At 42.7% G+C, this 27,374-nt stretch overlaps 4 protein-coding genes across 4 annotated transcripts; all 4 read right to left on the reverse strand.

Annotated features, from left to right (window-relative positions):
- Positions 1 to 11,639: 11,639 nt before the first annotated feature.
- LOC131282771 (chitinase-like protein Idgf4) lies at positions 11,640 to 13,343 on the reverse strand. Its single transcript, XM_058312311.1, has 2 exons — positions 13,145 to 13,343; positions 11,640 to 12,856 (listed from the first exon to the last, which is right to left on the reverse strand). The coding sequence occupies exons 1-2, from the start codon at positions 13,272 to 13,274 to the stop codon at positions 11,649 to 11,651; spliced, it is 1,338 nt and encodes a 445-aa protein (XP_058168294.1). The 5' UTR covers positions 13,275 to 13,343; the 3' UTR covers positions 11,640 to 11,648.
- A 741-nt stretch (positions 13,344 to 14,084) lies between these two features.
- On the reverse strand, positions 14,085 to 15,489 carry LOC131282879 (chitinase-like protein Idgf4). Its single transcript, XM_058312423.1, has 2 exons — positions 15,369 to 15,489; positions 14,085 to 15,292 (listed from the first exon to the last, which is right to left on the reverse strand). The coding sequence occupies exons 1-2, from the start codon at positions 15,487 to 15,489 to the stop codon at positions 14,085 to 14,087; spliced, it is 1,329 nt and encodes a 442-aa protein (XP_058168406.1).
- A 1,005-nt stretch (positions 15,490 to 16,494) lies between these two features.
- Positions 16,495 to 19,452, reverse strand: LOC131282880 (chitinase-like protein Idgf4). The gene is made up of 3 exons (XM_058312424.1): positions 19,218 to 19,452; positions 17,042 to 17,765; positions 16,495 to 16,969 (listed from the first exon to the last, which is right to left on the reverse strand). The coding sequence occupies exons 1-3, from the start codon at positions 19,333 to 19,335 to the stop codon at positions 16,495 to 16,497; spliced, it is 1,317 nt and encodes a 438-aa protein (XP_058168407.1). The 5' UTR covers positions 19,336 to 19,452.
- A 2,506-nt stretch (positions 19,453 to 21,958) lies between these two features.
- LOC131282881 (ejaculatory bulb-specific protein 3-like) lies at positions 21,959 to 23,060 on the reverse strand. Its single transcript, XM_058312425.1, has 2 exons — positions 22,874 to 23,060; positions 21,959 to 22,143 (listed from the first exon to the last, which is right to left on the reverse strand). The coding sequence occupies exons 1-2, from the start codon at positions 23,058 to 23,060 to the stop codon at positions 21,959 to 21,961; spliced, it is 372 nt and encodes a 123-aa protein (XP_058168408.1).
- Between the last annotated feature and the right edge of the window lie 4,314 nt (positions 23,061 to 27,374).

Here is a 27,374-nt window from a genome sequence, read left to right on the forward strand (position 1 = left end):
AGAGAAGCCTGAGTACGGTATGAGAAAAAGCGACACAAAGTCAAGAAGTCGAACAACCAGACATTAAATAGAGCGATAACCATAAAATCCGTCAGCAGATGAATGTAAAGCAAATGTTTAAATTTACAGCTTCGATTCCAACATGGATGCCAAAACCCAGTCCACTATCCCTCCTCTCGCAACAACAACATTGTCTATAACGGTCCCACTCTAGCTCCTTAAAAAGCGTTTACACGTTCAACCAACAGAGTTCATACATTCGATTCAGACACGGACACACCGTGGTAGGGCCTTTTACCGTGTAGGACTTTTACAAAAACCAAAACAAAATAAAAAAGCAAATCAAAATTCGATTCATGTGATTCGGAAACTAAACGAGAAATATCATCAACTTTTACAGTGTAATCCAGTGTTTAGGTTAGTTTGGAGTAATAAAGATGAACGAAGAATTAAAACTACATGTTTCACGTTTTAAATGTTCTATTTTTATTTTTTTTTCTCTACTAGATGGGTTATTCCTACGTTTGGTTTTGGTCATTTCCTTCTTTATTTGATTATTCTTCGCGTTCAAAATTACTTATCCAATTTGATCGACTTTAACTCTGATATATTCCGAAATAGCTACCCAAAACATTTCCCGGGCACGTGTCGGACGATTTCCTCAATTCGCCAAATCACGTTCGCGAACGTGACGTTGAATTAATTTCACACCCGAACCCGGTTTAATATAACGTTCGGCTCCTTTTCGAAAGGATTTTACATACCCCGTTTCCAAATAAAAAATAGGAATGTTGAGAAAATAATCATCAATTTTGATGTAAAATGGATTAAGAGCTTTAGTACATTGAAAGAAAGATTTATTTTCCCATTCATTTGAATAAAGGTTCACTTTATATTACTCGCATGGCAGATTTCTAGCACCGTCAGTTTATCAGTTTATCGCCATCACATAAACAGGCAATAAATTTCCTCCATCGGATAATCAATGATCAATTCACGGTGTTCACCATGCCTCACACATAGGTCCCTTTCTGCTTCTGCTCACAAAGGCAGTATCTTCATTTTATCGTTCGTTACACTTCTTGTGCCATCGCTGGTCCCAAATTTCCCGCTGGCCAATGAAAAACCGGCCAAAAAAACCATCGATATTCTTTTCGTCTCACGTGAAAGAAAAAACCATTCAAGCTCCTATTTCTGTAAATCCGCTTAATGGCAACATGATTCAGTGGCTTTGCTTGTACCGCGCCCACCCGCTGCCACTCTTTCCCTCCGGGTCATTGTAACAATACGGTAACAAGATCTGGCCCGGCGGCACGATCAACCGATGGGCGACCGGTCAAACGGGTCGCCCACAAATCGGACCGGCACGAATCCTTAACGAATGTCACATAGTGTGCCATTCCGAATCGCCGGAAGGACAATTTCCTTCATCCGGAATTCTTGCCGAACTAAGCAAGGCACAATACACACAATAAAGAAAAGGTAAAGCTTGGGGCCGTGAAAAGTGGTACAGCATTTTCTTTCTACGTTGGATTTTCGATGGAAAATAGGAAGGCCTCTGGCCATGTCCGGGATAATCTGGGAAGAAAGGCACGGTAACAACAACCGCCGAAGGGCGAATTGTCGAAGGACACCGGTGCCTCGTATATCGAACGATATCGTCGTTCGTCTTAGGGAAAATTTATTATTACTTTTATTATCGACTCCAACCAGCACGTTTGGGGTCCGCACGTCTTGCATACACAGCAACGGCCAAAGGTACGGATTCGTTAAAACGTATCCGACCAATATGTGTATCCCAGCGGGAAAAGAAAAGAAACCGGTCCCAAATGCTCTAGAGTCATAACCGTCCTCCTCCTGTGGAATAGTAGTCCACGCCATTGAGCTTATCAGAGAAGCGAGAAACTGTCCCCAAAATCCCAGCAGAATACAACGGGGAGGAAAATATTGATTGAAATCATCGTCCCGTCAACAAGGATCGGAGGCCCGCCATTCGATGATGCGTATCGTTGCGCCAGCCTAGCCGTTGCCATGTTTGAGTATTTATTTGATACGACTCTCCTCCACACCTCCTGTTGATATTTTCTTTCATTCCATTTCCTACAGTTAGTTCGTGGCCACCATTTTATTTTTTCCATTTGTCCTCGTCCCCCAAATCAGTGGATTGACGCCTTCAGCTTCCCGGTTCTGCACGGCTCCGTGCAAATGGTATTTTGGGTGGGCAATTTTCATCCGGAGCGATTCATCCGAGCGTCCGCCACCTTTTTTACTTGGAAAAGCATTTCAGTTGACTTGTGTTTTTTTTTTCCTAGTACGAGAAAATTCTGCAATATCGCAAAGAAAAATTCCGCTAACGGTGCGTTTTGTTTCAGGTTTCATACCGTGAAAGCCGTACCATAAGCTCCGATAATGACCACAGCCATGGAATGATCTAATGAAAATCCTTGGAAAGTTTCGATACCTCCGAAGAGGAATGTTGGAAGGCAAGATGGGTCGTAAAATTACCACTGGTCTTTTCGTACTTAGAGAGCTTCTTAGCGAGAAAAAGGTTAGAGCCAATGTCTTCTTTCCCAGACCTACTTCATCTATCTTCTTCGTACGAAGTTCGTTCCATCATAAGCGCAAGGATTACGGTTAGCTCTTGCAAAACTTTGATCCATTTTGACGCCACTCAGTTTTGTGCTGGTTGAACGAGTAGAACTTTCCTTCGCTTCTCTTTGACCAGTTCAAGGACCACCAGGAATGTCCATTATGGAGTGTGTGTATGTGTGAGTGTGGATACCGTCTTACGCTATTAAAACTTAACAAACCATCAACCAGGACGGAATGGTGACCAATGTAAATATTGGATGACATACGCCTCGGTTCGTTCCGACCTTTTTTGGTACGAAATCGGATCCATGCCATCCTTGAGGGATGCGTACTTTCGTAAACCATTCTGCCATCCGAACCGTCCGAAAGGTTCACGCTTCGGAAAGGGATAGCCCATAAAACGGTTTATTGTCCCGCCGTGGAACATTGAACCTTTGTGGCTCACTCTTCAGCGAGTGTCTCTCGTTTCCGGAAAATCCTAATTGAAATTAATACGATATTTTAGGTATGATACGTAGGCGTGCGGTTTCGGCTGGGGAACACCAAATACATTAACAAACTGCTGGAAATCTAAGACTCTGGAGTCCCAAAACTTGCAGCAAAAATAAAAACAAATGGAGTAAACAATGGTCGACAGGATGATCAAATTTATCCAACCCAACCATACGACGGTCGAACTTTCTTTTCTTGGCAATGCGTAGTGAAACTTCCCATCCGGCCCCGATGTAAGCCATAAATTTGGCATAATTTATGCGTTGCCTGTGCGCAACCGTTAATGCTACCGATGCGAAGGTAAATGAGAGAAGCTGAAGACTTTGAGGGGAATATTTTGATGCGGTGCTCCGGACAGGAGGGGTTCCGCATTACAATGCTCTTTATGACCACACGTCGGTGTCGTAAAACGGGACAGATTTTTACGATGAAGGACACGTGAGGATCCAGTTTACGTGCTGAAAGGAAATAAATTGTGATTATTAAGCAAAACATTTGAGCTGACAAAAACATGTGCGTTTTATTTCAAGTAGTGCGAAAATGATTCCATTGTGCTTTTCTTTTACTCTTTTCGTTGGATAATAGATGTCGCCGTGTTCAGCTGCTAATCGAATCGAAAGGTTCTTTATCAAGCTCTCCAACAGCGATCATTATCACAAATCCATCGGCAAGCACGTATTACTTATGTTGTTATTTTAATCTTGAGCACTCAGGCGGAATTTGTCAAGGGAGTGGTGGTACATTATTTTCTTTGAGCCGTCATTGGCTCCATTTCTTGCCCGACCAGCCATTTCCCAGCTGGGCCGAGAGGGACTTTAGTTAGAGCCTTCAAGTACGACGAAACGAACACGAAAACACATCGAAATCAAGCGGAAGTGACATCAGCGAAATGGTGTGCAGTAAATCTTTCCCCGTTCGCTCGGAACGTTTGGCCTTCCGTTCGACTGGAAGCAATGGTACAATTTATAGCTCCCCGGTTGCACTGGTGCTGGTGGAGAGAAAAATTGGGCTACTTCGATAAACGGAAATAGAAAACCAAGCTGCTGGTAACGACCGAGTCAAGATTCGAAACATGTTTTAGTGTTGTCGAGATGAGATGGCACTGACATGTAACGTCCGTCGATTTGGAGAAGGGGTGGAAAGTGGCGCAATGGGAAGGGAAAAAAACTGAAATTGAAATATTTTCCATTTACGCGCCAAGCTGACGATAACGCTTTACTTTGGCTTCACATAGGGGACACGCGATTTTTCAACGCAACCACGCGAAGCGTGTTTCTACACGTCGATTTCGTCGATATATCCAAACAGTGAGAAGTAATCGATGCGCTGCCAGCCCGTGGTGTCTCAAGAGGTACGAAACTTCTACAACCACAAACAGGCACCCTCAACATCGCCCCTCCTCAGTTTCCTCTCAGTTTGAGCACCAAAAATGGTCCATGCGAAAGTTCTCAGCCATCGAAAACATGTGTCCTATCGAGACATCCTTTTCGGCGCTTTACACAATCACGCACACAAGCGCATGCACACACAAGGGGACCGGTACTCGATGTGGAAGTTTCTAGTGCTGCTAATAAAGAATACTCGACGCTTGGAAAAGGAGCAAAACCCGACCGACGCCACCAGGGCCCGTACGGTAAAGTTTATCCTTTTTAAGAGCTTCCCCGGCCCGAAATCCCGAATGGAAAATATTCAATGAACAACATGTTGAGTAACGAGCGGGACGTGGGTGGTGGCTGCGGCGGGACCCAAGTAGGGTAGGATAGTGTTGGTAGGTGGGGGGGTTTTCTGGAGGTGTTGACTGGAGGAGTGAAACCACTTCCACGTACTACTCCATCGGCAGGAACCGGAAGCACTTGTGCAAACACAAACATATTGACACTGATGCATATTTAATCAGTGCGGAAAATCTCTCCCCCTTTTTGACTTGCTTCCTTTCTTGTACGCATTGTGAATGATTTTCACTTAAAGCAATGCCGGCGAGCTAACGCAAACTTTGCGCACCTATTCTCGGCCGTATTTGCTGATGGCATAGTTAAAGGAGAATCAAACAAACGTTGTTGTCGTAGAATACGAGAGTGTGTACACTCATCCCGGCTGACCTTTGCTGAAGGCCGTGATTGATTGTGTCGGAAAATCTAAACGGTCGCTGAATAGAAACACACACTTCATACACACAAAGATGGCCGAAGAGTTTTAGGCAGCGCTGTAACACCAGAAACATCGTTGGTGCTGGAACTATCGCTGTTCGAGTTAAGTAGAAGATACACTCAACTAAAATATCTGCTAGGATAGTGTAAATTTGCAGACACTAATCTTCAATTTCGTCTAATAATTTAGAATAAGAACGAATAAATTTGTTCTAAACTTGTTATATTTTCTCTTTCACATCAGTTGAAAAATATGTACAAGTATTTAACGGGGTTTTCTGGTAATTTCCTGAAAGCAAAAAGTCCTAACAAAATGTGTGTTTATTTAAAATGAAAAAAAAATTGCGTTTATGAACAAATGTAGATGAACATAGTCACTCCCATCATAATCAATGTCTGATGCATATCTGAATTGATGTCTATGTTATGAAGATGGATAACTTGGTTTAGCTAATTAAATAATCAACAACTTCACTACCACCCGATTTATCTGTTTAATATGATAAATAAAGGAAACAAACTGATTAATACCAATTTTAATATTGTAGGTAACTATTATCGATTCCTTTGATTTTGAATTGCGTAATATAAATTATAGAATATAGTTATTGTTCTGCAGCATTCCAATAAAATGAAAACAAGAAAAGTTCAAAGTGAATTCTAAAATAATAAAAACACGTTGAGAGTGAGTAATAATTGAGCTTATGTGCATTTAACTAAAATGTGCCACAAATCTATTGAAAAATATTCACTGTACGCTCAATATTTACAGGAAATTACAGTCACTGTTTTGGATTGCCTAACCCGCATCACATTTCCCATATTAATTACCATTAAAAGACGTACACACGAACGTACACCCGTGGCCCGGTTGGGCAAACGATCAGCAAGCGATAATGGGTTTCCTTAAGCACCACTTGATGATGTCAAGGAATCAATAAGTAGACTTACCTTCGTCGGGTCGGGTGACGATGCCGGAAAATGGCTTTCCATGGCTTCCAACACCTTGGTGCAGGAGTCGTTAGGAGAAATTGTATCGTTTGCTTTTCCCGCAACAGCGATACCTATCCGGAGTGAGATAAAAAAAGAAAACGATGAAAAGTACCCTCTCGTAAAAAAACATTTTCCAGAAGCACAGTAAGAAAGATGTGCCGGAAAAGGTTCAACGTCAGCAGCTCGACGGCTTTGTGATGCCTTTTAATTGGATTTCCCTGCAGGGCGTACCGCTGGAGACGACACCAGACGACGCGGCCGAGCCGTGATCTTTGAGCAACATTTTCAACTCCATTAATCATGATTAATTAAACAGCTCAAGCTTCAAGCTTTTTGCTTTGCGCCTCCCGGAGTGGAGGTTAAAATCGCTGTCTCGCTCGACTCGGTTGCCAAATATGTGAGGCACTCACCAGCGACTGGGCGCCTCCATCGTCCTTCCAGGATACCGAGAAAGTCGGCGGTGCAATTTCGGCACCGGCCAGCGCATAATCTCAAGAAAGGAGGCAATTAAAATTTCACAAATTACTTCTCTTCCCATTACCGTGTGCCTTTGCTTTATTTTCTATACACTTACTTTTTTCTCTCTATTCGTCTCTTTCCGATTCTTCCACGCAGAAGCCCTTTTCCCGGTTTTGCTTTTATACATTCTACCACCCACGGGCGAACGTGGCTGCGACTCAAATGGCTCACTAATGATTCAGCTTACGTTACCTCGACCCGGTGGGTAGCTTGTTTATACGGAGGATTTTTGCCTTTCCTTTATTTATTTCCCTTGGACTTTGCAGCAGCGCCGGGAGCGGCATGGCGGAACCGAGAGGGCCATAAAAGTACTACCTAGGAAGCCATCTTTTTCCTGGATAATTTGTGTCGAGATAAACAAAACCAACACGGTCGTTTCACCGTATGACGCTCTCACCGTTTTGGGTTTTTATTTTAACCTTTACGAAGTTCGTTCATTACAATGTATGGACTAACATTTTCTTAAATTACCGTTTCGTTGAGGCAATTCGACAAACGGTGGCACAACATTGTGCATAAAATTACGATTCATTAAGCTCACTTTGTGTGATTGTGTTAAAAACTCGTAAATTCATATGCGAAAATTCTAGTTTCACAGCAAGAAATCAACCGAGAAATATTTTGCGTACATACAGTTTAGTTAAACATATATTTTTTTATTTAAATAAATTAAATATCATAAGCCGCATTTGCAATTCAAATACTAGCAAAAGAAACATATATTTGGAAAGAAATTAAAACTCCCTTACGGCGAGCAACTTCTTATCGACCGTGAGCATTTTATCTTCTTCGAAGCGCGTTCATCCTTCGTGGTGATTCTGAAGCAAAGCTAAAAAAATAAGCTGAATTTTGATACTACAAAACTTTAATCCCTTTGGAAGGAGAAACATAATCCAAACGAAAAAGAGTCCCCCGCTGGGACACGCGGCGTCAAGATGGTATGGTTCACCAGAGCAGGAAATCAAAGGGAAAAAAGTTTTTCAAAGTAAAAGGTCGACAAATTTCGTGTTCACCATTATTCGTGGCCACGGTCGTCGCTAATAGCGCCGAGATTACTTTCTTATGAAAGTGCAGGGAAAACAAAAATGTATTTTTATTCTTCTGCCGTCTCGTAGTTGGGGCGAAGAAACGATAAGTATCGTCCGGTCGTGCGACGGTGTTTTAAATATTAAGGTAATCCTTCGCAAAGAAAAGCACGGTGAAAAAAATGTTAATAAAAAGGGAAAGAAATATCCCAACATGCGGCAGCTAAAAGCGAAAACTCAAATAAACGAACAAGACTCTTATACTCTGAGCACTTCGGTCAATGGTCTTGCTGTCTTTTTATTCATAGCCCGTGAATTATATACCCAGCGTGCTCGACAAGGTTCCTTCAGGTTTACCACGCAAAGAAAGACGCGTGCGAGGAGAAGATTTTTCATTCCGCTTGATAAACAACCAACAGGATGCTGCTAAAAAGTTTGGAGCTAACAATTATTTGCCAACCTCGCTGTAGATTCAAATTTGCATAATTACATTATATCAACATCCGCTACCAAAGTCGCGCATTCGGCTCAAGCTGGACACGTTTTATGAGAGATTTGTTCGGGGAACGGTACGTACAGCATGTTAATTAGACGATAAGGGAAATACCCGTTTGCTAACAAAATTATTTCTCAACAAATATTCCTCAAAATAGAACACCATAATGCCAACGATGAGTTACGGGGTTTAAACTGTTAAAGCTACATTAAAAATACATTTTCCGAGTTGGACGTGCTTTATTATCAATTTCTTTCTACTCTACCGACCCGTTTTCAACCGTGTTTGTGAGAATAAATAAATTACATACACATCAGCCACAGGAAAGCACTAAATTCAATCAAATTCTACTCACGTCCGACAACATCCTTTCACGAGCCTACGAGCCCCAGTTTGTTCAGCCCGCTTCGGCTTTCTTTTCCCGATGAAGTCCTCTTTCCTCGGGAATGTTGCTTTTGCCAATAAAAACGATATAATTCAAACGCCCCGCCACCAACGCTTCGTTATTGAACTGCTTAAGGAAAATAAATTTTCCTTTTTTATTCGACCGTGATAGGCATGGTTGGGCCGACCGCCACCAATGCCATACCCGAAGGCGTTGGTAAGATCTTGAGTAACAGAAGGGGCTAGACGAGTCTCCTCCGCCGTAAAACGAATACGTTGACAAAGGATTTTTTTTAACCATTTCAACTCACAAAGGTCGCTAACGAACTAGCCAGCAAAATTGTGGCATCGTTTTGATTCGTTATTTATTGGTGATGGTGGGATTGGACTGTTTCCTTTTTCAACATTACATTTTCCATGCCAGTCTTACAAGCGAAGTTATGATATACAATTGAATAAAATAAAAAATAAATATTTTCTAACTTTCACCCATTTTCGTTACTGTAAGTTAAACTTGCCACCATATTTACATTCAATATCTCAATAAGTTTAGCCTTAAAAGCTGATCATAATTTATTAAAATTATCTATGTTTAATTCTTTCATTTGAAATTATCAGATGTTCTGTATATGATCTGTATCTAAAAGTGAGTAATACTAAGAATATTGTTGTTTTTGAATAAAAACTTTACCAGTGACATGACCTAGCTGTAAATTAGAATCAACACGGGTTCTAGGTCAAAACATCATTAAATTATCAAAAACAGTATTTCAGTTCATATTTGGTTGGAAAAGATAGAAACAATCCTTTTATACATCATTTATTTATCATCCAACACTTTAACATAGGTATTAACGAAATAAGGTCATAGAGTAGGGACATTGTTATTTTAATAATAATATTTAACTGTTAATAAGATATTAAAAATAAAAAGAAATAAATGTTAAAAATAAAGCAATGCTGAATAATAACTGTCCAGGTGGAGAACCTGAGAGACATCGGATGCGACCGGTGATGGAGAACAGACCGAGTATCCTGAAGAACGATTCCTAGTCACCACCAGACCATATTAGCACTCATCAAGAATGTCAAAGTTACAATAAGTTGCTTCAGTAAACTACAATTGCTCTTGATTTATGATCAAAACAATAAGCGCACAAAGTTTTCAAATATTTTAAAATAATAATTTAAGTTTTTCAACTACACAACAGAAATCATTTCTCAATACTTAAATCGAGTTTTTACGTATGGTAAAAAAAAGTTTTTGTAAACTATATGAACTGCATTTTTATGGCTAATGCTTGAAATTTTTATCTGTTAAATTTGGCAATTCGTCAATGATTTGCATTAACAATTTACAAATTTAATTAATTGTAATGCAATACTTTGTATTTGTGAATAACATTTGAATGCAGTATAGATCTGATTCAATGCGATAACAGTTCCTCTGCCCCACAATTTCATGAATACTAGCATTACTTCGAGGTCGAGAATCGAGGTCGAGAATTTTCATTCAAACAGAAGAAGGAGCTTCGATGGACTCACCTATCCAATGATGGAAGTGACTACAGCTTTCACCGCGGTTCCGATGCAAACCAAATCAGGTGTTCCTTTTACAAAAAGCTGCACTTTACGGGGACGATTTGTTCACCCAATTCGATTTCGAACAGTATATCGGCTACTAATGATTCGAGTGCTAAAATGCTGGCGAACCAACCATAGCATCCGATAGAAACCACATTGTGCGACATGGCGTTCATTTCGTTGGCCAGCCCCTGGTGGTAAACCACAGGGTCAAAAAGACAAAAACAAACCGTTCCACCCTTCTCCTTAAATGCATAGGAAAACTTCGTTTCCAAACCATACCGGAAACACTGTAACTCCAAGCCCTCCATGGGGAGAAACCAAACAGCATTAAACCCCCTGATGCTAGTTTTCCACGTACTTCCGGCGGCAGCGATGCTACGCAAGCTATTGACATTTACTAGCTGCGAAAACGATACGAAACAGTAAAACGAAGCCCGGGCAAGAAAAACTTTACCGACCACACCGAACCGAGAGTTCGGTTTTCTTGTTCAGCAAGCAGAATTCGCTTCCGATTGCATTTGCGGGCAAAATCAACAACTATTGTAGAACTGCTCCAGTACTGCACTCACTTGGCGCGGACGGTAGGAAAACTAAAGAAAACGACCATGGCAAACGATGGAACGAAGCTCACAACTTCCATCGCGATGAAGTTTACTTTTCTTTCGGACTTTATTTTCCAATTCGCTACCGGATACCCTTTCTTCCGATTACTCAGGCTGCGAAGCGCGAGAAAAACACTTGGTATTTTCGCCCAGAGGAAAACAAAGCATAGGACGCTGCAACAAAGAACAGGAGTGCAAAAGGACGCTCTTTCCACCAAACACCAAACCCAGGAGCATATTGAAGCCCAAGCACGTGGAACGCGAATCGAGCTTGGAAGCGAAGTGAAAAATAAAAGCTTATAAGGACCCCATCGCACTGCTTTGCAGAATCCGGGTTAGTTGGATCCATTGCCTAGAGCTTTTCTCCGATTTTTGCGATTCGTTGTAACACCCACCACAATGGATGGGAAAATGTCACTTGTCGAATGTGCCCGTTTTCTATGGCGCATCCCTGCGTTCCCGGTATGGAAGGGTACAATTATTCCAATTTCATTGTTAGGAAACTAAGAATCCCCATGGAGCCTGGAGTGTGGGGATTAATCGACCCTATGGTGAGAGGTTTTGTCACACCAGGCGCATGTAGGTTTTATTTCTTGTAAGTTGTATTGTTTGTTGGCAGTAGATCTATGGAGGTGATTTATTTTACATCCCACGTGGTAGAAAAATTGAACATAATTCTTTGGTAAAAGCCAGTATAAAATTGTCAGATGATTTTATTCGAACATGCTATGCAGTTTCAGGCCATAGTAATAATCATTAGAATCATAAGTTCTTCATCCAGTTAATTTCCATATCAATCGGGTCATGATTTTCACAGCCGATACTTGGCCGCACGGAGAATCGGAAACTTGTCACCGGAACACGATCCACGGAAATCATCCAGCCCCAGATCATTGATGGAAATGCCACCCAGTCCCTTAGCCTTCACATAGGCCGCCTTGTTGCCAGCACTCTCCGGATCCTCGTACGACAGCCAGATACCGTGCTCCTGATTCTCGTCCGGAATGCGGAAGCCGTAGGGGCCGAAGCGCTTGGTCGGATCGTTGATCTTTCGCAGCGGATACTCAGCACCCTTGAGATTTGCGTTGCCAGGGTTCGGCAACTTAGCACACACCTCGCTGAAGCTGTAGAATCCGGGAGTGGAGGTGTACGGTCCAGCAGGCGAAGGACCATCGGCCGGGATTGGTGGCATACCGGTAATACCGGAGTCTTCAGTAAGCTTCCATCCCCGCCCGTATGTAGCAATTCCAACGACGATCTTGTTCAACGGGGTTCCCTGTTTGTTCCAGTCCATAACCTTTTCGTCGATGTTGTTTCCAGGCACGCGTTCCGACGGCTGGTAGATAGGGGCCGTGTAGTCTCCCTCCTTAGGATTACGTTCCGGAGTTTGCTGATCGTAGGCAGCGACGTTCACGTAGTCCAGGTTGTCCTTCAGCAAGGGAATGTCCAGGAACATCGTTTGATTTACGTGGGGCAACTGGGTGAAACCAAGCTGGAACTTATCATGCACGAAAGCGTTCTTCAAATCGCGAACCAGCGCCGTAAACTCCTCCCGATGTTCATCAGCCTTCGGATCGAGGATGCTATCACCGGTAAATAGTTTCTTGAATCCGTGCCATAGCCTGCCGGGCACGCCACGGATGCGTTTTGGTTTCGTTTGCGGAAACTGCCAGGCCAGATCGAGCCCATCGAACTCGTACGTCTTCAAGATCGTGTAGACACTGTTAACGAACGCCGTACGCGAACCGCTCGATTCCAGCAACGATAGATACTTCTCAAATGGCTTCTCCTCGCTCAGGTCATGATAACCGCCGACGCTAAGGAACACTTTCAAGCCCGGATAGCGCTTCTTCAGCGTCGTCACGGCCCGGTAGTGACCTTTGCCCGAGTCCAGGTCAAGGTCTGCATTCAACGCAGTCAACCGGTACGTGTCGGCACTGACACCAGCATAGCCGTAGATTAGATGCGTACAGAAAGGCAGTGCCAGCTCTATATCAGTTACGGTCACTTTACCCAGTCCTGAAATGGAACGAGGGAGAGTATAAGCGTATGTGTGTCATGTCTCGAGCTTGTATTCAATTCCCATCTGAAGAAGTGCACGATCGTTGTTTATGTTAAAGTAAATCTCTTGTCCTTCTAGAAACATCTTTACAATTGTAGGTCGCACTTTTCAGCTGATAATTGAAACTGTCTGCTCGACTGTTGCATGCAACTGCCTTCTTTATCATCTCATTGAACGAACACCGCTGCTCAACCGACAAGTGGCTTCAATTAATCACACACTTCCACCACTAAGATCATTCTTACCTTCTCTCAGCGAATTCCTACCGTCGTAGTAACAAAGTACTTTCGGTCCGCTGGTGGCATTCTGAGCCCGAATGGTCACTCCTAGCAGCCCCATAACCAGGGCCAAAACGCTTGCCCTTATCGACCACATCTTTATCGATCACACAGTCCCGGCACTGAACCTTAACGCACGAAAAATACAACTTATTACGTTCACGTCTAGTGGAGCACTGCTGCTAAACCTGCTAAGCTGATCAGCTCTTATAACTCCCATCAAGCGCAGACCTCTATTACGTGAGAGAGCCGCTTGCTTGAATCATCCTCACGAGATCAAACGGATTTGTGAGAACGCCATTGTATTTGAAAATTACACTTTTGAAAATATTCTCAGAGAGTTTTGAAGGATTCTCTTTTTCTAGCGATCATTTTTACTATTTTCTTTTTCAAGATTTTAATTAAACGTAAGTTTTATTAGGTTCTGTAGATGACGGAAAATGTACCATGAACATAAAAAAAATACGCTTGCTAAATAACAAAACTAAATTTGTAAGACTTTTACATCTAACCAAACTTGCGAATATACAGTAATAATTTAATAATTCCAAATCCAAAACTTAATTTGTTGTACTTAAAGTTGTTTTAATATTAAAATATAGCATATGTCATCAAAACAAACCATCAGAACAAGTGACACACTCTCGAGAGATTATATACTGTGTAAATGAGTAAATTCTTTTATTCGCGGTGGTTTTTTCATACTGACTTTTACATGTGTTGTGCAGAGCGAGGCCTTTATAACGTAGAACTAACTGGGTTTGGAATTCATTAACAGTTGATAAGTGAACAAGGACAAATAAGAAGATTCTAAGTAGTTGATAAGAATAATGCTTGCGTGGATCATATGTTTTAAACGAAAAATGTATGGCATTATTGATCGCATAACTTCGTTTCGAACAGAATTTCACAAATGATCCCTAACCGCGCGTACGATTGGAAACTTTTCTTCGAAATATTGACCACGATAGTCATCCAGCGCCAGATCGTTGACCGAAATGCCGGCCAGACCCTTCGCCCTCACGTACGCCGCCTTGTGGCCAATGCTGGTCGGATTTTCGTACGACATCCAAACCCCACTCTGCTTAGGCATCGGAAAGCGGAAAGCGTACGGACCGATTCGCCCGGTAGGATCTTCGACTTTCGTCAGCGTAGGATCTACCATCGACTTTGGTCTCAGACCCGTATAATTTCGAAGTCGAAAGCACACCTCGCCGAAGCTGTAGAAGCCGGGAGTTTGCGTGAACCCTCCCTCTTCGGAGGGACCATCAACCCGGATTGGGGGGACACCGGTGGTACCGGATTCCTCCACCAGCTTCCATCCACGAGCGTACGCGGCGACACCAACGACGATCTTATTCAGCGGCATCCCCTGAGAACTCCATGCATTCACCATGCCATCGACGCTATTTCCCGGGACACGGTCCGTGAGATCGTAGAGAGGTGCAAAGTAATCGGCCTCTTTTGGGTTACGCACGGAAGTTTGTTGATCGTAAGCCGCCACATTGACGTAATCCAGTGTGTCTTTCAGCTGTGAAACATTCAGAAAGACCGTGTGATTCACATGCGGCAGCTGGGTGTACATCAATTCGAGGTGGTCCGCCTGGAACGCAGTCTTCAAATCACGAACCAGCGACACAAATTGTTCACGATGTTGTTCGGCCTTCGGATCGAGAATGCTATCGCCGGTGAACAGTTTCTTGAAGTCATGCCACAGCTGCCCGGACCATGCTCGAATGCGTTTCGGTTTCGTTTGCGGAAACTGCCACGCTAGATCCAATCCGTCGAAGCCGTACGTCTTCAAGGTTGCATACGCACTAGCGATGAACGCCTTACGAGCATTCTCCGACTCAAGCAATGAGAGATACTTCTGGAAAATTCCTTTCGACAACACATCTCGGTTACCACCGACGCTCAGGAATATCTTGAGTCCCGGAAAGCGCCTCTTCAGCGATGTGACATCGCGATAGTATCCTTTGCCCGCGTCCAACTCCAAAGTGGCGTTTCGCGGACTCAAACGATTTGTTACGGCATCCACTTGAGCGTAGCCATAAATAAGGTAATTACACAGCGGTAGCGCAGCTTCAATTTCCGCTATGGTTATATTAATAACATCTATAGAACACACAGTGAATACGATAGAAAAATTAATAACAACCGGGAAAAATCTCACATGTCAACAACTATTTACCGTTCTTCTCATAGAAGCTGCCATCATAATAGCAAAACAGTTTCGATCCATTATTCACATTCTGTGCAACACAGACACCAAACCACAGTAGCGACAGGACTGCAATCTTACTCGACCACATTTTTAGACAGCTTAACTGCGACAACTAATCCGACGTGTGGCGTTCGGAGTTTTATAAACGCACATGCTTTGGAGTACTGCTCGTTTATTTATTTCAAGAGATTTCGTTTACTCACTCTCGGGTCACGCAGAGGGTGATCATTCTAAGCCAATCTCTGGGAATTCTCGCCAAACCCCTATTCATGGAAGTTCATTGTCCTGAACCAATTGTCCATAGATGGAATGGGACATTTTTTTCCTGATTTGGTTTCTTCTACGGACAAAATGTCCATGAGTCTAGTATCTTCAATTTTTGACACGCTACAGTTTCTTTGACCTCGGGATGATTTATACTCTTTTTTTATTCCAGAAATTGACTTTAGGCCTTAACTCGTCGTTCTTTGGAAATTCATCAATCTTTTTTATATTTGTTTTGTTTGTGTTGTCATGTTGAATAGTTTCTTCATTTTCTATCGTCAACAAGTGTGGAAGGAATCGAGATTGCATGAAGGTTGCTTGCCGAAGCATGACGGAGAGTAGTTTTTTCGCTATGCCTTTCGAGTTGTTTGCGGTTAGACGTGATTGTTTCTGCACGTGTTTGGAACTCACTAATCCAATAAAACAAATCTGCGTTAATCAACAAGATCTAGTGGTAATAACACCAGACTGCATGAATAAATGAAATCAACTAAACCATCTATTTTGTGAATCACCGCTTGTACGATGTTTATTTCCATTAAAGCCATGCTTTGGTATTCAAGAATGTTGCCATAATAATCTGCAATCGTCTGCGTCATAAATGTGTTGACTAAATCGGAGGGTGAAAGATCATTGCTTATTTTACACGGGTGCGCTAGATGCTCCAGTTACATCGCTATTACAAAACCCCTCTTGGAGTATTAAAACACCGCTAATTATATTCATTAAAATGTCGTTTTTATTTTTTTATTCAAAGCTTTTCTTTACACTCTAATCACGCCACATGTACAAAGAACAAAATAGTTTTAATTCATTGAAACAACCTCATTTACAGTCGGTATTTGGCTGCACGCAGGATTGGGAACTTTTCCCCAGCACAGGTACCACGGAAATCATCGTACGAAAGATCGGAGATGGCGATTCCTCCAAGGCTTTTGGCCTTCACATATCCCGCCTTGTTGCCAGCCGTGTCGGGATCTTCGTAGGACATCCACACACCATGCTCACCGTTGCTATCGGGTAGTCGGTATGCGTACGAACCGAAGCGCTTGGTCGGATCACCAACCTTGCGCAGTGGAGCCTCAGCTCCTTTCAGTGCGGTGTTGCTCGGATTGGGCAGCATTGCGCACACCTCCGCCCAGCTGTAGAAGCCTTCGGATTGCAACTGTGGGCCAGGGCTGCTCGCACCATCTGCGGTGAGTGGAGGGACACCGGTTAAGCCGGAATCGGAGTTCAGCTTCCATCCACGACCGAAGGTGGGGATAGACACAATCAGCTTCGAAGCTGGAGCATTGCTCGTGAGCCTGGTGATGAGAATTAAATTACATTGAAATTATGTCTTTTCAAGAAATGTCATAGGATGAGTTGAAGCTTACCACTGGCGAACAAGCCCGTCCACATTGTTTCCGGGAACGCGATCGCTCAGTTCGTACAACGGTGCAGCGTGATCCGCTTCCTTCGGGTTACGGAACGGAGTCTGCTGATCGTACGCCGCAATGTTCACAAAGTCCAGATAGTTGATGATCGCCGGAATGTCCATGAAGATGGACGAGTTGACGTGCGGCAGTACGGTGATGCCCAGCTGGAAGCCATCTGCACGGAATGCGTTCTTCAGCTCACGCAGCAGCGCCGTAAACTCCTCCCGATGCTCGTCGGCCTTCTCGTCGAGCACACTGTCGCCGGAGAACACCTTCTTGAATCCGTGCCACACGCTACCAACCTTCGAGCGGACCTTCTTCGGCTTGTTCTGTGGGAACTGCCACTCCAGGTCGATGCCATCGAAGCCGTACGTCTTGACCAGCGAGTAGACGGAGTTGATGAAGGTAATGCGAGCCGCACCGGACTCCAGCAGGGTCAGATACTTGATCGATGGCTCGGAGAACTTGTAGCCACCGAGGCCAAGCAGCACCTTCAACGATGGGTATTTGGTTTTCAGCTGCGTTACCGCACGATAGTTGCCCTTGCCGGTGTCCAAATCCAGGTTCGGCTGACGGCTGACGGCTTTGTTCGTTTCAACGTCGATCCCGGCATAGCCGTATACGAGATGGGTACAGAAGGGCAGGGCAGTGTCAATGTCAGCGAGGGAGACCTTTCCCAATCCTGTTAGAGCAAAAAAATAATCGAGTTTCTCATGAGCATTATATGTTTGCCTTTCAACTACACCAAACTCGCAGCAATCAAATGAAGCATTCAAAAATTATCTGCTACATTCATCCGTAGCGGGAGCCGTTCAAATAGGGTGAAGGTTATCAGGCTGGAGGTTGAGGATGTATGGAACGAAGCGATAACCACCCGGCGAAAGCGGACTCCTTGCGGAATCACGGATGCAGCCAACTTTGTGGAACAGTTTGCGTAGCCCGTTTCGGTCATGCATTACCACACGCCACCGGGACGATAACGAAAGAAGTAAACATCACCCCGAAAAAAATCCCCGTCTCAGCTGCATGAATATTCATCCACACTTTTTCATTCTTCTTCCTCGCACCGTACAAACAATCAAGGCAATCAAATTGAGACTGCGAAAGATGTTTATTTCTTGCCACTTACGTAACGGTTGGCCGCGAGGCCACACAATATAGTGCCTCAAGGGGTTCGTTCAATGTGCCCCAGAACTTGGGAGTGTTTTAGAAAATTCTCGTTAAAGTTGTCACGCCTCTGTGTTACATGATGGTGCTAATTGGTTTTCACAATCTTGTGACCCATTATTTTGCATTTGCAAACCAAATATGGTTTAAAGTAACTGTCATTAAATGCCTCATGAACCAGGCAAACACAACATGAACCGGCGAGGAAATTACTTGAAAGTTAAACTACGTGTTACAATACTCCAGCAGAAGGTGAAGATCATCCCAAGGGTAGCCGACATTTACAAGCCGGCGTCATTATCATCCATTAGATACATGGTACTCTGAGGTTTAAATATAAATGAAGTGGTCTAACAATGTACATGAATTAAACTTCATTAGGTTGTTAACGAGCTCCACAGTATATCTGTTACAGAAAATCACAATAATCTTTCTGGCATTACAATTTGTAGAAATTAAACATAGAGCGAGAACAGTTACCTATGCCAAGGTACGTTTTATGATGAAATAATAAATGATCTTGAAAATAATAAATGATCATTTTGATAATCAACTGTGTTTGTCGATGTATTGAAAACATTCCGTATTTTATTATAAACCATAGAACGTCCTCTACCACATGCATCTTTCTCATCTCCAACCATCGAGAGCGAGCCCCGAGCCAGCTTATCGTTCGAAGGTAATCTCAGAAACCTCAAACTAAACCACAATGGCCCCGGTGTTTAAACCGGCGAACCGGCTATCGCTGCGAGACAAAGACGTGAGAAAAAATTACCAATTCGAGTCTTGTCGCTGCACCATTCGCCAACCTAACCAACCTAACCCAACCTAACACCGATTTACAGGGGAGCGATGCGGCCATAAATCGGTCTAGGCCGACAGCAGATGACATCACCACGGTCTGATAGCGTATCGTTTTGCTTCCTTAAACTATATTCACTGCCGATGACCGGCGGCCATGACTTACCTTCGATCAGGAAGTTGGCTGCATCGTAATAGCACAGAACCTTCGATTGCTGCGATTGCACGTACTGACTGCTGGCAACCACCAGTAGCAAGGCAACTCCGAGCTTCTTCCACCACATGATGACGCCTTTCGCACTATATCCTTTCCGCTTGACACTTGGTAGTAGTCTTCGCAGCACCAACACCAACCACAAACACTAGCAATGGACGACTGAAAGCAGTTGCCGACCTGAGAAAGCAAACTGACCGGTCCGGACGGCCGCTGGGGACCTTTTTATAACGCGTTCGCTCTCGGGGAATCTCGCAGATCACCCGGACTGTTCGAATCGCCACTCACTCCACTGTTACTCCCGATTTCGCACGAGAGCAGGCGAGTCGCGATCGCGCGAGAGATCTGCTGTCGTAGACGATCATAGCATAAGTTAAAGCTTTCAAGCTTGATTTCTGAAGCTTTCGCCTCAAATATTTTACGATTCTCATGATTTGAAATTACCGACATTATATTCAGGACGCAAAGTGCGTTCATAATGTTTATTGTGTTATCATCAAGGTGCAATACACCAGATTTGGCTAGGGTTTGCTAGCTTGAGCATAAGGTGTAAGCAATCCGTACTATCCTGAGAATATACTAAAAGTTTGTGAGGAATAGTGTTTAAACCATATCGTACAGTCAATAATTGTTATAGTATAGTAAGAATGCGTTCCAAATTGAAAATTTTCAATGTTTTGACTTTGAAGGATACTCATTTTTGTTCAAGGCACTGTTCATTTTGTTTTCGTTATACTCATTAATCTAAAAATGATTGAAAATTTCTGCTCAATTATATTGTGAATGATGAAATTTCCATCTTCCCCTTACTTACCAACTTAATAATACCAATAAGCATCGTTGAGAAAACAAACGATAAGACAACGGAAGATCTCAAACAAAATTCCGGTTCACCGAAACTTTTTGTGTGTTGTTGGCACTTTTTTAATTACACATTGGTGTCTGCAGAACTTTTCCTAGCAACTCGGTAGAACTACTCCGAACACGCACACATGAAAAGAAGATCATTTTCCTTAAAACATTCATCAGAGAGGAAATGATTGGAATCAATTGGTGTAACGAAAGCGGCATGACTTATAAGTCATATTCTTTCGAGAAATTGAATGAAAATATACCCTCTTTATTTTATTACTAAATGATCAGCGTCTTTACTCTGATGCTCAATTAGTTCTTTAAGAGATTATTGTTTGGAATACTATTTTTGGAATATTATTTCTTTAAGAGATTATTGTTTGAAGTAATTATGTTTATGAATTTTGTTGCTCAACACAATCTAGAAAAGTTATGTTCAATTAAAAGAAATCTAGAAATATTTAATTACAAAATTCGAAACGCTAACATGCCTTACGGGAGGAAAGAAGGATTGGTTTATGCTAATGACAAATTTGTCAAAATAATAAATTTCTATCAACGAATAAAACCAACCATCCAAACCAACCAAGCGCTTATTAAAGTTTCGTTCTTTTCTCGAATCGATTCATCAACCTTGTTTGCCGTTGCATCTCTCCCCATTTAAAAACCAACAGGTCCTGATAGAGTTGGAAATTGATCCTGCAAACATCGCGTCCTTTATGGTGGAATACACCCAATTTCTCGGTTTTTTTTTCACTTTTTTACTAGACCTTTCACACGATAAGACTTTCCGGAAAAGACTTCCCTGTTACGTACCGATGCACCATCCTCGCTCGGAGTGACTTGTTGGGACACATATGAGCAAAGGTAACATGCTTTGTGTAATGTTGAATGCACACTCGTGCCGTTGTTTGCGCAACCACCATTGTGACGCTGAATGGAGCATGTTTGATGTCCGTAAACAAATTTCACAGATAGCGCACCACGGGTGCATTGTGCGATGCCAAAAAGGGCTGGCATTTTCCTCCTGCCAGCATGCCTTCAGCACAGACACATTGCTACAGATAAAACGTTGGCTCGTTTCTATCGAAGTAATGTTTACGCGCTTGGAACTGACATGGTTATGTTTGCCCCGTTGTTCGTGCGAGGAAAATGCGTGTAATTTAAAGCCGGTCTCACCAGAACAAAGGGTAACTGCACATGAATGGATTGGCTTTGGCAGAGAAAATTCTCTTTTTTTTCTATTAAATCATTTCCATCAACAAACGGGATCAAATTTTAAAATATAGTTTTTATTGTACCTTTTGCAAAAGAAATTCAAATAAATTATGGCTCATTCGATATGCGGTCCTTTTTATATTACTACCCTTAACTGTGTTGAAAGATGAACGGAAATGTGTAGTGAAAATCTCCAAATAAAAATGCTAACAAGTTTTCATTTCCTTGAATCAAAGTTGGAGAATGTTGCAATAATGGTTCGTGTCAATCTTAAGGCACCTTTTTGAGCGTATCTACATTGCCTCTGGATGGTTTTGTTTAGGTAATGATAGATCTTGCTTGTTCTATTGCTGGTATTTCGGTTTTGCTTTTTCTACTATTCTATCCCTCCTTATGACGCATGGCTGAGTCGTTCTACTACGCCACAGAAACATTCACTCGTACACAATTATATCACAATCTTCCGAATCCCCGTGTCCTGCAATCGCCTTAAAATTTCGATCCATTTTCCATACTATCCATCCCGAGGGGTACATCATTCTTCTTGCCTGGGAAATCGGTTACTCCTCGGATGGTCGGTGGGCTATGGGGGCGTTACTGGGGGAGGTCGCAGCGACACTACCTTACGATCGCTTGTTGAGCTTCTCGAACTTGCTCTTGTAGATGCCCTCCGGATCGTACTTGTCGAGCAGTTTCTTCCACTCCTGCGGCTTGCGGTCCTCCAGGTGGGCGATCACCTTGCGGGAGCTGGTCCGCTGCTTCTCGCTGCACTTCTCGCAGTTCGTTTTCAGCGCATCGGGAAGTGTTTCTGTAGAAGACAAATAATTTTTTATGAAATTTTGAAATTTTGTAAAGGGTACAGCTTTCGTTGCTGGCTACAAATATTTGAAACATTTAATTTGGGTTACATCCGATTCTTTAGCAATGAGCTTTACTCTTCTATCATATACTATTAAAAGTATTGTTCCTTTGGATTTTCTGTTTTTTTTTAATAATTGACACAATATTTTTCAGGCCAATAACGGTTTTTTCTCGCTTACAACATCAATTTTTTCATCCACTGTTATTGCTGCAAAAAGTTGTAGTGTTGATGCACGAAAATTTGATTTATTGTTATGTTTTAGTGCTAATGTTTCTATTTGCTTGGTGTAAACATCGAAGCCATTGGACAATAAACTGGATTGAAAATGATAAATATCCTTACATAAGCTACGTACTACACATAACAAATCTTTAAAAAGAATTGAGTAGTTTTAAAAGGAGTAATTTTGATGGTGTTAGATGGGTAATGTAATACACACGAAAATAGGTAAATCCTTACTATCTGATTTAGCTTTTAAAGCCAAAACAAACTTTGTTTAGATAAAATCATTCAATTTGACGGAAATCATTTTCTTCCTCCTTGATTTAAATTTAATCATTTCAATTGTTTCAATTGCAGGCTTATTTATACTTCTCATTTATGCTCTTTAAACATAATCATCTCGACAATCAGTAGTCCAAACAACAATTCCTTAACGAATATCTGTAACACTTACTCTTCAACTCGCGGCCCTCCTGCGTGCAAGGTCCCTTGTCTAGAAGGCACTTAAGGTAATTGTTGAGAATTCGGTCGTTGGAGAGGACGCGGTCCACGTCAATATCGTCGAACTTGGAGGTGTACTTCTGGGCGCTTACCAGCACCACCAGCATCGCCAGAACGGCCACAATCGAAAGGTTCTTCATTTTGGGTGGCTTGATTTGTTTCTCTTCTTTGTTGCTGTTTGAAATACTACCTACAAGTGAAGAATTGAATGAAAAGGTTATTTAGAGGAATTTAAAGAAGAAAAAATAGATTCTATTCGTTCTTTTTCAATAAGTTAATCAATTCAAAATTTCATAATTCAAAAGTTCGACACACTACAACATTTCCTGAAAATGTCATTGCAAATTCCCAACCTCAAAAACCCCAATGCCATAAGAATCAATTCAAAATCGTAAAAATAATAAAAAATTGAGGCATCTATCGCAGCTCAACCAAAACGGACCGCACGAGTGCGAAGTGAACGGTTAGAATCCCTTGAGCCTGGACTAAACCAAAAGTGATAAAGCTCGTCATAATTCGGATCACGTTGCTGACGTGTCCAAATGGTTTGACTCATGAGAGTGTGTGTGTGTGTGTGTGTTTATGCGTGACTGTAAGAGAGTGCCCCATCGTTAACGCTTGGTTGATTACGAGCACTGTGAATTGTGGAAACAATCGAACTAAAGCGTTGAAGGATGCGAAACCATTTGCTAACCCCCATTTACAGTACAATCACCCTGAAAATGTGTCCTCTTCTGGCAACAATGGTATTCGTCGATTCGATATAATTCGCTTGAAGGCGTTATGTTGAAATATTGTTGAACATTTTTTTTTATTTAGGCGTCAACATCTTACTCACAGAGTAGCTAAATCTAAATGTACCTAATCGGACTTTTTCGTCTGACAATGGTATCCTTGGCAGATATATAATCATAAGATTATCACCAATAATTATCCACTGCCAAATTTTCATAATGCGATTAAACGATCATTAGCAAGCCTTGCTTATCCAGATAATGTCATCTTGCTCCATCTTATTCTCGTAACAGCTGCTACCGTTCGGTTGTTATTACTCAAACGAAGCGGCCATGATTGCATTAGCATACCGATACCACGAGGACACGCGAAACATTTCGAACATTTTCCGACGAAATAACCCCTCTTTCTCCCGCCCCATTGCGGCATCGGATTACGTCGCCGTATCGCTTTTTCGGCGTCGTCTTTCGAAATTGAATTATCGTCCTTTCTCTGGTCCGAGTTAAGCGTCCGCCCATGCGGACGACGTAAAACGACGATTTTCCTCTCCGGTGGTTGCGATAATTAATGTAAATCTTACAAATTACCCAAATTTACATCTTCCGCCCGCAGCACCCCAACTAAGAAACCACGGGTTGCTCCGTAGCCTAACCAAACATTTCGCCAGGTCACCATTAAATATGATGGATCGCTCAAGGTGACAAACGATCCGTTGTGGTAATGAATTGGAATTCGTTTCTGGAACATTTTTTTTATCATTTCCATTTGTATGGAGCATTGCTCGCTGTTCAAACATCAAATGCTGTGCGCTTCAACGGTAGGGTTGAGTTATTGGAGCATATTTAAATTACAGTATCTTTTAAGAGAAAACGGAAAACATGTTAATTGGATTTCATCAATTTAAATCCACCAAAATAACGCTTTGACACGACATTTCAAAGATCGAGCACCAAAATCCAAATATGAAACGATCCCGATTCAGCGGGAGAAGTAAGCCCGAGGAAAGTATAGATACAAATTCAATTTCGTGGTTGATCCCCGGCCCGAAATTCCCTCCAAATTGTGTTGCTGCTGTAAATAAGGAACCCCATCGAGAAAGATTGGGGAGACAAACGAGACTCGCATCATAGGATTTTCTGAACGAATGAAATCTAATCAGCCGAAGAATTGCAGAAAATTGAGCAATTGGCAATGTACTTTGCTTCTTCGTGTGTTTTCTGTTAGCAAATCCTTTGAAGTGCGTCCTGTAAAACGAAAGTACTTTCGTGCATGTCTTGTACGGTTTCTCTGTTTTGATTGCGTGTGTGTGAAGAAATGGAATCTTGCGTTTCTAAAATATAGCAGCAAAAAAATATGTTACACACGTCTTTTATTTTATTTTTGTTTTTCTTAAACCTAAATTAACTCTGTAGTTGTCAAATTCTTCGATCAACGAAGGTTTCGTTACACAATAGTTATAATTCCTCCAACTCGTTGATGTTTATTATTGCTTGAATAAACAAAGAAGTGTGTTCGATTGTCTAGACCGTATGCGTTGTCGTCATTTCCGGAATCTTGAAGATACATTTACACTCTTGATGTCTCCAAAGATCCCTTCCAAACAACTCCGTCAGACAACAAGACATTAGTAATCAATAAGCAAACCGATCGATCCACGAGAGAATGGAACGTACAACCTTAGGAGAAGCACGGCACTGAGCCTCAACTTGCGTATGCTAATAGCACTCCATATGCGTAACCATTGTGCCACCCTTGCCCCCCATTTAAGCGTTGGTCAAGGGCTAAGGGTAGGCAAATTTGAGTAGCTCATCTACGGCATCAATTGCCACGCGGAGGGGCAATTAAAGCCTGGAGATTTCCACGTGCGCATTGCAATGCGCATGGGGCGAAGTAAATGAATGCACGCGTGAAGAGTAAGTAGTTTTTACAAAACAACACAACCCGATAGTACGAAAAAGGCAAACAAACAAATGGAGGAAAGCACAAAAAGCATTAACTTACACAAGCTCAAATAAACAGCTTAAAATCATGGTTGTGCCGGGCCATACCATGCCTCAAACTCGTCAACCCGTTGCATAAAAGAAAGAACCCATAACCATTGTTATGTTTTACAACTACACCGCTGACAAACCAACGGAATTTAATATCAACAATTCGTGTCGCATACTAAACAACAGTGCAACATAAAAATAAAAACTATACGGTGGCGTAAGAACGTCTGTCAACGTTTATGATGTGTGTCTGTTGTCCGTGTTTTCTCACCTTTCTTCGGCACACCCAACACACCCCGGGTCGGTTTCACAATATTTCCACACGCTTGCAGCCAACATCATCCGACATGGCGGCGAAATTGGCACGACAAAAGCAGCACATCAGTGAACGATGGTGCCATGTTCATGACCATGACATGAACTTGGCCAACATTCGGCCAATGATTCATCTACCCAAAATCACACCTCCGTTGACGCAACTCTCCCTTTCGTGCAGGGAAATCCCACCAGTGCCATCAGGTAAAGCTTGTTGGCAATGGTGGGCACGATATTTTCTTTAAGACTAATGTCATAATAATGAAAACACCACACACGCACACAGAGATTGTTGAGTGATACGGCGCGGGCCGGTTCACCTTCCCCGCGCCCAACGAAAAGCAATCAAGGTAACACATTAAAGTTCCTCTTACTACACATTTTAATTAGTTTTCAACGACCCTCTATGTAGCCACAACAACTGCGCCAACGATCTTAGAAGGCTCCAAATTGACGCCACTTCAAAGTCGTTCGGGCAGCTTTGTCGCTTGCACGGGCATCGAAGTCACCGCGGTCCGTTGGTTCTATTCCTTTGCACCAACGCTCGAGCTCGCTTTACTTGCCTTTTCGTTTCAATTTCTGCAACGACGATCGCGACCGCAAGCTCGAGACCCGATCAGTTTTGGCCCAATTTGGTGGCGAGTTTAACAGCATCGTCCACTCGGTCATGTCGTACCCTGTCGGTGTGTGAGTATGTGGACACACGAATGGTGGCAATGGCAGGCGGGCGCAAGAGTGAGCCACGACCAATTACATAACTCGCGCTGGTCCACTTTGTTGTGGGCTTGTGGTCGGCGCAACGGAATTGATCTGATCCGGCACGGAATAAAAGTTGAGCCAGAAGCGACGCACGACCGCAGGAACGGTTGACGTTGGCGTCCATTTTATGCTGATACCGCGTCGTAATGGCGCAAAAGTGTGTTTGAACCGTTACGGAAAAAGGCTTTAAACCCACATTCAGGTAAACGTTTGCAAACGTTTCGTAAAATGCAATGCGTCAGTGGGATATTAAAAATTATGAAATGCCTTTTAACTGCATCGTTATATCACCAGCGTCGGACACGGAAAACCCGGCTCTGCCCGGTACTGCTGGACCAATGGAAATTCACTTTCCATGGTGTAACGGCGAAAAGTAAAACGGCACATCATACAACACATCGAAAACACACACTCACGAAGCGAGATGGACCTCAGTCTGGGCCATCGGCCGCGAAAACGCTCCAACCTCCGAGAGGAAAAGTGGCTGGAACCCGCGCTACTTCACCATTTCCCTTCGCTCTCACCTGCTGGCTTGCACTGGATTCGATTTCACTTTCGTTCGATACGTCTGTGGAACAACTTTACGCTTGACTCTACGGCACCTCCACACGGCACTATCTATCGGACGAGACTAAACGCTACCGCCGGATCGGA

The sequence above is a fragment of the Anopheles ziemanni genome, chromosome 2 (assembly GCF_943734765.1).
Source record: "Anopheles ziemanni chromosome 2, idAnoZiCoDA_A2_x.2, whole genome shotgun sequence".
Taxonomy (NCBI): Eukaryota; Metazoa; Arthropoda; class Insecta; order Diptera; family Culicidae; genus Anopheles; species Anopheles ziemanni.